This window comes from Chaetura pelagica, unplaced genomic scaffold, assembly GCF_000747805.2.
Source record: "Chaetura pelagica isolate M959 unplaced genomic scaffold, ChaPel_1.0 scaffold67, whole genome shotgun sequence".
Lineage (NCBI taxonomy): Eukaryota > Metazoa > Chordata > Aves > Apodiformes > Apodidae > Chaetura > Chaetura pelagica.
In genome coordinates, this window is record NW_009954107.1 from 5,044,887 (window position 1) to 5,056,007 (window position 11,121).

The 11,121-nt window shown below is 40.2% G+C and overlaps 1 protein-coding gene across 1 annotated transcript in view; it reads right to left on the reverse strand.

Moving 5' to 3' along the window:
- Positions 1 to 1,671: 1,671 nt before the first annotated feature.
- The window catches only part of TMEM165 (transmembrane protein 165), a 10,348-nt gene continuing 898 nt past the window's right edge, over positions 1,672 to 11,121 (reverse strand). Inside the window, exons 2-6 of the mRNA XM_010002525.1 lie at positions 9,611 to 9,863; positions 7,377 to 7,552; positions 6,423 to 6,605; positions 3,541 to 3,646; positions 1,672 to 2,134 (exon numbers count right to left, since the gene is read on the reverse strand). Of these exons, the coding sequence (XP_010000827.1) occupies positions 2,058 to 2,134; positions 3,541 to 3,646; positions 6,423 to 6,605; positions 7,377 to 7,552; positions 9,611 to 9,863 (795 nt within the window). The 3' untranslated portion in view covers positions 1,672 to 2,057. The remainder of the gene's footprint in view (positions 2,135 to 3,540; positions 3,647 to 6,422; positions 6,606 to 7,376; positions 7,553 to 9,610; positions 9,864 to 11,121) is intronic.

Here is an 11,121-nt window from a genome sequence, read left to right on the forward strand (position 1 = left end):
AAACTAACTCCTACTCACCTACCTAGAGCAGCCAAATGCTGCTTAAATGTACTGAAGCTGGTCAAAAGCAGCACTTGGTGTCATGTGTAAGTTTGTAATAGTAAAATATAAATGAGGACATTGTAGAGATTTGTTCTGCAATTTCACACTTTCCTCTATAAACAACACATAAAATAGCATAATTTTCCTGTTGATCCTCATTGTTTTCATACCAAAACAACTTTAAGCAGCACTTATCAAGCTTGGAAAGCTTCTGTTACAATATGGCCAACTGGTTCAGCTTTTTACATTTTGAGCAGGAATTTTCAAGCAGGATGCACCACAGCACCTGTTACTTTACCCAGGCCACATTAGCATACTGTAGCCAAGCAGCACCACTTGATTAATACAAGCAGTTGTCCAGTAAACAGTCAAAAGTTTAGGCTCTTCCCTGTTTTGGGTTCCCTGTTCCTGCCCTGTTTTAACATGACCTCTGCTTCAAAATCCCTTCCACACAGGAGCTGAAACACAACACGGACTGAGCGTGTGTTTCCAGGCTGTGCCAAAGAAGAGACTGCAGGTTTTGGCTATGATGGTTCGTTCAAAACTAAAAACAAAATACAACAAACAAAAAAAACACCTACCTCATAGGCAAACCAAGACAGTGCTTCACCTAGTAATTAGCAGTACTGCTGCCAACAGCATCTTTCCTCCAGGCCAGGCACATTTAGACCAAGAGTCTGCAAGCATGACCTGTTCTCATACCGATGTATGACAGGCCTTGTGCTGCTGCGGTCTCAGGAGTTGGAGAAATGTGGCATTAGGGGTTCTTCTGCACAGAGACACCTAAGAGCAGGATTATGGACTGCTCTGTTGGTGAGCTACAAATGGAATGGTCAAATGAATATTGCTTTAGCTTCAATAAGGCAGATCGACAACATTAGAAAACATAACTTCTATTTCACAAGACTGCTAACGAGTAGATCTTAGTGGGCTATTTAAGCTCAGAAACTAAATCATCCCAGAAGAGCAGAGAAAAGCATGTATTTCTGCAACCCACATAATCTTCAGCAGGCAGCATTTTCAAAGTCTTTATAACTGGCATTTATAACAGTATCCAAAATAAACTTAGTAAATGTTCCTCACCTTAAGTACATCATCACTAAGTAAACCTTTGCGGCAAGAATTATGGGAGCCATCAAATACAATACCAAAAAACCTCAAATGGAGACACTAAGTTTTATTAATACTCTTCCAGATTACATTTCTATTCCTAAAAAGAAAAATAGGAACACATCTAAATCTAAGAATTCCATTATTGTTCAGTCCTGGGAATGGAACGTTATTAAGCTGGACCATTTTATCACTTTTCTTATACTTTAAATGTTTGAAAATGAAAAAAGAAAAAAAGAGTCAATACTAGCTCCAGACAGATTGCATATTGAACATGGTAGGTTGTTAATCACCACATGTAAATTTCCTGATAAAAATCCCTGATTAAGAAGTTTCCCCTCTAAATTAAGTTTATAAAACTCTCTGTTGGTGGCTCAGCCACTCAATGGTATTGGAACCACTCCCAGGTTTCCTGTTGCTTAGATTATACAGCCTTGGGTGCATCCTGGAACTTGAACTCCTTGGAGGTGGGAGCCAAAAGTTTTCTCCTTAACACCTTCTGTTGAGTGACATGGAACTACACCTGGTCTGCTTTGAGATGCCTTCAGAATCAGCTTTTGAAGAAACAGGAAAGGTGGCCATGTGTAAGAGAAGAAGAAGAAAGCCTCGATATTTATCAGAGTAGACCCTCAAAACTCAGCTGAGCCATGTCCAGCAAGCAAGAAAACCACACAAATCCCACCAATGGAGGAGGCACCACAGAATAAACAAACCAGATACAGAGCAGATCTCCACTGCAGAAGCTGTCCATAAATGTGTGAGTCCCATGAATCATTTCCTATAAAAAGTTCAGTGTCTCATCTTCAGTGCTTCTTTAACTATAATTCTGTACATTATATACAAAAATGCAGAAGAAGAGCTGCTTGATGCTTCTGTTCCTTATTCTTTTGCAGGGTTGAAAAATTTTAAAAACCAGAGTCTGGACTTATAAATAGTGCAGAAAATGCAAATGCTAAGAAGACAATGCCTCCTATGATTGTCACTGAAAAGAAAACACAAACCAAAGAGAAATTAGGTACTGAAAGTTAAATATCTTCCATGACACATATAGATGTTATTTTAAAAAAATGTCTGACTGCCAAATAACCTCAATTTAAAATGCATGCTGCGAGCACTGGAGGTTGTTGCTGGCTCAGTGTCAGGATGCCAATATTACATCCCACTGTGTAACTGCATCTACAAGAATATATTCTGGTCCTTTGAAGGAAGCTTTGTTTTATTTATTACTTTAGATAGTATAAAATTGAGGTTGATGTCTGCTGCTGAATACTTGGCTGCATGGGGGAAATAAAGTACAACATTCTCATGCTGGAGCAAGCCATCTGTTAAGAGTGACACAGTAATTAGTATTTTTTCTACAGTCAAAGTGACTACACCGAAAGACACAATATCGAAAACACTAACAGCCTGCAACAGCCACAATCTGCTATAGGCTGGGCCAACATTCTGGGAAAGCACCACTGTACAAAGACCATGCCACTCTTCTCTAAACAAGCTAATGGGCTAGATGGATCTTTGGTCTAACATAGTACGGCTATTGCTGTGGTCAGAAATCCACATTAAGCTTATTAAGAGCATAATAAACCATTGTTAGATTAGCATTTTGTCACCAATTTCCTTGGCAAACAACCAGGACAGAATGCGCATTTCACAGCCTCCGCAACTACGGAACAAATATCCTGAACAAACTAGGAAGCAGCTTCACAGAATCCTTCCTGGGAGCAAGAAGTCTCACTACATCACAGGATTAGCATCTGAAGCAAGCTGCAACCTAATCTAAGGAAAAACAAACAACCTTATGTAAACTTACTGGCCCTTCCTGTTACAGATAGCAGGTATGATAAAAAACACAGGCCATGCAGAGTAGCTTTCACATGGCTGGCATAACTTGTAAGTATGCAGCTCTCTTGCTCACCTGGGGGTCTGTGCAACTGCAACGACTTCTATTATCTACTGCCAATATAGACCAACAAGTCAAAATACTGTATTTCCTTCCTCTGATACCTTACCAACTAGCAAATAGTGAAGCCAAACATGCTTCAGTTGTTTCCATCTTTAGCCAGGAACTATCACACCCCTTCTGATTCCTTAGATCAAGCAGTAAACAGTCAGGTTCAATCAAGGCCAGATCCCTTAGCACAGGGTGGTGGCATGTGCTCAGACTCTACATGGCAGGAGAAACTTGCAGCCCAGCAAACAGCACAGGGTCAACCCACTGTGAGGGGAGCTGACTGTGGGCTTGCGTGGGGAGGAGGGATGGAAGACACAGACTAAAAAAAAAAATAAATTGGGGGCTTTTTGAGAAACACTGTTTCCAAGCACATCGTGATTTATACCACAAGCACTTTCCATTAATGCACTTTTTAATTGGAGTAAGTTTTCACTTACCAGTCCTAACAGAAATTTTTTGTGCTATCATTCTCCCTCCAATAACTGCTAAACCAGTGCATAGACAATGCCCCACTGTTCCTCCTACTGCCACACCATAGGGGTCCTGAGGAAAAAAAAACAGAGGAGAAACATCAGCACAGTTGAAAACCTATTAGTCCTATGACAACCTCCTGCCTTGTTCGTGAAGGAGCAATGCCTCAATTCCCTGGATGCACCCTGTCAAGCATGGATGATACTCTCTGGTGTTTGCTCTGCCACCCTTAACTGCCCTCAAGTCCAGTAATGATGTACATCAGCTACTGAGACAGACTTAAATCTCAAATGTGACTAATACAGGAGCATATGGCATGTTTCAATTAAGAAGAATCTTCAAGTTATTAAATACAGATCCAGAAATTGTTCTGCTGTACTTAAACAATTAAGCAACCCCTAGAGGGAAGGGGGCAGCTGTTGAAAAATACAATATGCGTCAGCTGGAAAAACATAAACGCAATTATAAAGAAAGAGAAAAATAAAACCATGTACTGCAAATGAAAGCTAAAACATTCTTACTTCTTTTTCCAGCTTCACAAGGTTGTACTCTACACTCTGGCCCTCTCCAGTCATCCAAAGAGGCAAGTATTGAAAGAATTCAAGTTCACAGAATAATAAACTGTTTCCAAAGTTTATGGTTAACAGCAGCTTTCACACCACTGCATAACATGCAGCTACTGAACAGGTGAACAGCTCTACTATGTGAAGAGATTTCTCAGATCCATTTCCAAATCACATAGCTATGGGCAGCAGATGTGTTGAACACCTCATAAAACATAAGACTTCAGCATCAGAAAGAGAAAACAATCTTTAAATGACTGATAACAAAGGCAATGTAGGAGCATGACCTTCAGCTGTACAAAGATGAGGGAAAGCAGAGTTGAGTCCCCTGCACATCTCTAAGTGAGACTTCTAGCTCTGAGAGGAAAAAAAAGCTGCTGCTGTCACAGAAGGAACACATGCAATCTCTAACAGGCAAACAGCGGAAATGTCTGAGAAATTATATGGTATGAAAGAAAGACAACACTGACTGCCAAAAGAACCAAAACCACAAGTCAGTGAGAAAAGGTGTTGAGCAGCAAGCAGAGAACAGCTAGGAAACCACCAAGAAACACAGGTCAGAGGCAGGGCTGTGCCAGCAGAACACACTTGGCATCAGGATCCAAAATTCCTGAAAATCCCTCTCTCCCTGCCATTAGCAGTTGCCTGTACAGCCCCCATTGGCAGAGGGTGGATTTCACCCCTCAACCCATTCCCCACTTCCCTCACCAGCAGCTTAGACAAAGCTAGTCTAGCAGGACATGACAGTTTCCTCTTCTGTTTCCTTAAACCCACACGCAATTCTTATACACAGTCAACTATCAAGGTGTAAAATCAGCTTCTTAGGGACTGTTTTTAAGCCCAGGTTCATGTAGACAATTCAACTCATTCCTATGGTAGATGCATTGAGACAGCCAAATTATCAACCCTTTTTTCCTCCAAAGGAGCCCCATTTGTTTGTTGTGACAGGATGGACACTATTTGCTTCATGAACAGTCTCATATTATTTTGTTTAATTTTTACTGAAGAATGTATTGTCACATTTGACTTACTGTACTGCTCAAAACTTCACATATTATTTCCACAAATTATCTCCACAAATTATTTCCTCATAAATATTTCTGTGATGTTCCTGCTAAGCCTTAATACTTTGCAGACAAGGATTTATCTGAATGTATTATGGAACAAAGTGATATAAAACAATCCCACAGATAAAATGAAAAGAGACACTCATAATCACCTACTGATTTTGAAAGCCGAGATCAAGATATATTCAATTTTTGTAGTATTTGTTTTTGTAGCACTTACACCAACATTTCCTATGCTAAAGGCACAGCAGCCTTCAGTTGCAATGCTTAGCACTTCACAAACCAAACCACTGAGTCTGATGAACACTTCCCAATGGGACACCCAGAAAATGCAGAGCAGACGTCAACAACCACCTCTGAAAAGATAGGCTTAAGCAACTTGCCTATCACTATATAGACTTGGGTAGAGGCAGTCATGATTCCCAGCTTTCCTCAATGGCATGTAACTGCCTGAACAACGAGCTCATCATCCTGCCTCGTGAGCTCTAAGCACCTTCTCTACACTGTAGTAGACCCAAGAGGTTCCTACAGACTATAGTCTCCTTCATTATTCAGCCTTGATTTATCCCTAGGGAGGCCTGAAAGTGCACTGAAAGAAGTAGGAGTCCTAGGGAAAAATATAAGCTACTTCAATGCACAAAAGACTACAGGCAAATTACTCAGGTATTTTAAAAGGTTGATTGTAAGCTTTAATTTTCTTAAATAGTTATATACATTCCAATCATGTTACTGAATATCATTTCATTTAGTTTTACTTACTGCACAGCAGTTTAAGGTTTAATTTTGTTCTAGACACTGTACACGTTCAATTAGATTTTTAAAAAGAGGTATCATTTTAACAGCTTTAAGTTTGCTGGGATGAAGCTCTCTTTTTAAAGCTACTATGTTAAAATTGTATGACCAAAAAGATCAAAGAAGCATCTTTTCTATAACATATCGCAACACTGTAACAAAACCCAATTGTATTCAGCTGCATGATACAAGTGAACTACTTTCAGAAATGCCTCTACAGTTCCAATCATATAACAATAGTTTTCATACTACACAGAACTTCAGTGCATTTATTTTCAATGCTACATCTGTCCCAAGACCCAAGTAGGGCATAGCAGAGCAGCAGGTGTGAATTCCATGCTTCCTGCAAGACTGTTTTGCCCGTCCCACCTCTCTGTGGACAACCCAAAGAGAGCAGAAGCACAGCAGACATTCTGCAACACTCACCTCTCTGGCAGCCAAAACTATGGTTGTTAACTGGGAACGATCACCCCATTCTGCTAAAAATGTTAAAGTAAAAGCTTGAACAAAGATTGGAGAAATAAAATGCAGCCACTTCTTCTGAGGTATAGTGGTGCCTGGCCCTGATTCCACATCTCCTGGCCCATTTAACAGTTTAGTTCTCTGAAGCTGCAGAGGACAAGGAGAACACAAAACAACCAAACATAAGATTAGAAATGTCATCTAAACAATGCAAGTGAAATACTTAATCTGTAAAGCTAGCCATTTTAGTACCTGGAATGTTATTAGCCACTGACTGCTGCATTATCAATGTATTATTTATATTAGACATCATTTAAAAAACTAGCTACATACATGCACACACACGAGTGTGTACACATATACACATACATACACTTGTAATCACCTCTAACCTCCAGTTATTATTAATCTTGTACTTCTTGCACTTCCAAACAGCTTCAGTAGGAATGACACCTGGTTTCTAACCACAAATTTCCTCCTATTTTTAAATCAGGGATCCCCAAGTGGTGTCTCTCAACTTAGGATTTGACAAAATTAATGAAAAAAAAACCAACTTAAAAAAGATTTAATACTCCACAGTACTCCTTAGAAGTAGTCCAGTTAATTTAGAAAGGTACTTTAACAGAAACCTTTGCTGCAACACAAAAAACTTCAGCATTATTCTGCCTGATCACAAAAAGAAATAAAAGTAGAGGCAAGAGTAAACTGTTCATGTCCTCTCTTCCAGTAATGCACTAAAAAAAGAAGAAAGACTTTCCATAGAACTGCAGTGACCTGTTGAAGTAGCCTCCAGGAGCCAGATTTTGTGTGTCAGATTATTAGTGACAGACACAGCTGAACACCCCAAACATGACAGCGCTATTCTGCAGCTTTATGACTATTTCACCAGCCTTAATTCACGGGAAGTTTATGACTTACTTCCTCATCTTTTTTTTTAATTTCTGCTTGAACTTCCTCCAGCTCCTCCTGACCCTCATCCGGACTCATTTTCAAGCCTTCTCGAAGCATTCGGACGCCAAAAATCGCAAACAGTGCCGTTGACACATAATAGGTGTAAACACGAGGAATAACTGTGGTGGCATAGCCAAACAAAACTGAAAAGAAAACAAATGCACCACTTAAAAAAATAAGCACAAGGATCATAATTGTTTTCCTTCCCACATCTAGGAGATTCTCACTAGCAAAGTCTCTGATTCAAATGCCCACCATTAAATAAGTGTTGTGTCTTTAGTTTTCCTAGGTTGTTGTTCGTTGGGTTTTTTTTTTTGCAAGATAATGACATTCTAGAAGCTCCAAGCATTACTGCTTATACCAGAGACTGAAGTCTACCAATATACAGATAAGGCACACCAGGCAAACTTGATATGTTGCTATTCCCTAGAGCCAGCCCAAGCAACATTATCTTTCCCATCAAGGACTATGCAAGGCCTACCTTTTTCCAAACATACCATGAAACTATAAACTGTAATCATGTTAGACTAGTCATGGTGTATATCAGTTAATTCAATTTTTGTTTATCACTACATGTTGGATAGTATCCCTTTCCAATAATCTCCTTCATCAGCTAAAGTTAGAATACAATTTTCTACAAGTTAATCATGTAGAAAGTCTGTCTTCTTTTGCCAAGTGCAAATATCTGCACGTTACTATTTCTTTCCCTCCCACATTCTCCACAAACACATAACATGACCAACTTTGATCTTCTTTAATATAAAAGCACTGATCCCACTCAAAGACCTGAAAGCTATCTCCACAGTGTATTTACTTTTTCAAGTATTGAAGGCCATCAAACTAAGCCAATGTGAGTTCTCAAATAAGAAGGAATACGTATCTAGAAGGTAGTAAGACTAGTTAGCATTTTTGGAAAAAAAAAAAAAAAGCCTGTATAAGTGAGATGAAATTAAAACTCCACACCTAACATTCAAGGCTGCTTGGACTATGCACTCACAATTGTTTGCTGTTTTACTCCACATGCTATGAGCTAAAAGGCAGCACATTACCACGTGTATTTTCTTGCACGCACTTCCTTAGCTGAAAAACTCACTCAGTCTAGAAATTAATATGCACTGCCACTACCAAATGCAAGACTATGAGACCAAAATTAATCATGATCTACTACCAGTAGATACGGCACATATGTTGATGAATAATAGCACTAATTGTGCAGCTAAGTAATACAAAAGGAGTTAAACTAAACTTCTTAAAGACTGAAAATACTACAGTAAATCAATGCAAGAAACTATACCCAAAGTTCCTATTTTTTTTAGCATTACTTGCATATACAAGCATACAATGAGATAATCTGAACAGTAAGGCAGCTTCTTTTGTCAAGCACAGCTTGTAAAAACCCCCCAGGTAGTGATTATTTGGAGGGAGCTAGTGAGTCTAAGTGTGTTTTCCATGAAATCAAGGTGGACAAAAACCCCAGGAGCTTCCAGACACAGCTTGCTAAGAAGTCTGAAGCCAGTTAATCACCTCTCGCCAGTGCATGTATACTAATTAACACTATTTTTTAAATGGGCATGGTAAGAAATTAGCTCACCTACAAAAAAATTTATGCTGCATCTGATACACCTGAAGGCAGCTCCATTTTACCATCACGGCTACCTAAGCACCCACAGCTACAAGCTCCTCAGGTGCCACCTAACACCTCACTCCCTTCCCCTAGCTCTTGGCTCTGTCTGTACCACATCCCAAAGGATCACAGCACAATGCCATCTTCCACTTGCCCAGCTCCCAGCACAAATCCAAACAGCTACAAATACCAAGATTCAAGTCAGATTTATCACCATATAAAAAAATCCTTCCCCTTAGGGGTTAAAAGAGATGTCACTCCCACATTCCATCAGGCATGCCAGCTTAACAGGAAATAAAAAGGAAAATAGCTGCCCAAAAATCAAAGGATGCTCTTAGACTCCCAATCCCATTCTTCTTCCTTAAAGTCCTAGTGAGATCTAGAGAGCACAAACACCTCATTACAGGCAAGAGGCTAAATATTCAATGTGAGCCACTGTCCCCAGTAAAACCTTCACACACTCCTCAAAACAAAACTGTCTATACCTTCTACCTTCATTTCATTTCAATTGAGACTTATTGATAAATACATACCTAGCATAATTTAAGGGATGCAACAAAAAGAAAAGAATACTAACCTGATAAACATGTCATCAGTCCCAAGGCAAGCATAGCACCAGCCAGTACAGTCAAACGGTTGTAGCGCATTGCCATGATGGCTGCAATGAAGAAGGTCTTATCGCCCAGTTCTGACACGATGATGACTGATATAGCAGCCACAAATGCATGAATAAAGCCCAGATTAGTCTTGTCAGCTGACTCTTCACTGACAACGTGAACTGGAGCAACCTGTGAGGGCCCCTTCTGTATGGGAGGGAACAAGAAAAAGCACTAGTTAATTAGGCTTGAATAGTTAGTTAGCAAAAGCAGTGAGCCTTGCATTTCTCCTGTCATTTCATACTGCATAGCGTGACATTTTAAGTATGAATCTCTCAAGCAGTACTAATGATCATTAACTAGTTACTGACTGCCACCTACGTCAAATTGCTAGTTGGGCACTCGTGCACCTACTATTAAAGCAGTACTTCATCACGTACACTATTATCACAACATGAGAACCACTATTACAACAAAACACAGGGAAAGCTGCCTTAGTTCAGCTCTTAATATTGCTGTCCTCACAATCCCTGGCTATGTACTTTATGACCTTGACCAGATAAACAATCTTCTGATATAAATGTTAGGAACTAAGCTCTTCAAACTGAAATTGGGCAACTACTATAGCTTAGCAGAAATACAAAGTGCTTTCAAAAACCGTCAGTATCACTTACTTCCATTGCAGAATCTTTGCATCTCAACTGCATTTAGATTTTACCACACGTTTTCATCAGCTTTTTTTTGTATGTACTCTGCATTTGTTGAAAACTTTCCAGTACTCAAACCAGACCAGCACAGACCTGACTCAGTGAAGCGTTTACTTTTACAGGCATTAAGATACGTACAGTCTAAAGTAGGAGCCAATTAAAGGAAGCCGATGCTCACGTGCTCCAACAGAGATGGCCAAGCAAGCTTGTTTCAGCACATCTACCAGCAGAGACAGATTCCAAAGTGTTTTCACATGGTGACTTCCCAGCATTCCACTTCCAGCAGCTCTGGTTTTGGCTTTGATACATAAAAGTTTCCATGCTCTGTATGACACACTGTGACTTCCCAGAGTTCCTTCACCTCTAGCTGTGCTGCAAGTGTTGATATGTAAAACCTGGCACGCTCTACATGCCGCATCAAGCCATACATCAATAACTTGCTCATCCCTCTCTCTGCTCACCTGGCACTAACCAAGAACGTCACCCACGCCATTTAAAAAGTTTTAACACAAAGAAATCCACCTCCAGTACAGAGGACAAAGCGGCAGGTTTGAGTCGCACCGAAGCCTGCCTTGCCCTGCTCCTGGGAGGAAGGCCCGGAGAGGCGGGTTCACCCCCTCGGCACGCGAGCAACCGGGGCACAACCGTATTTGTCAGACGAAAAAAAAGCATTAAACCTGCTTCTGATGTCCGACCTAAATGCCTCTCTTTTAGCAGAAAACGAAAGGAAAGCTGTAGGGCCACCGGTTTCCCCCCTTCCTGCCGCAAGCCCAGCTGCCCCCGAC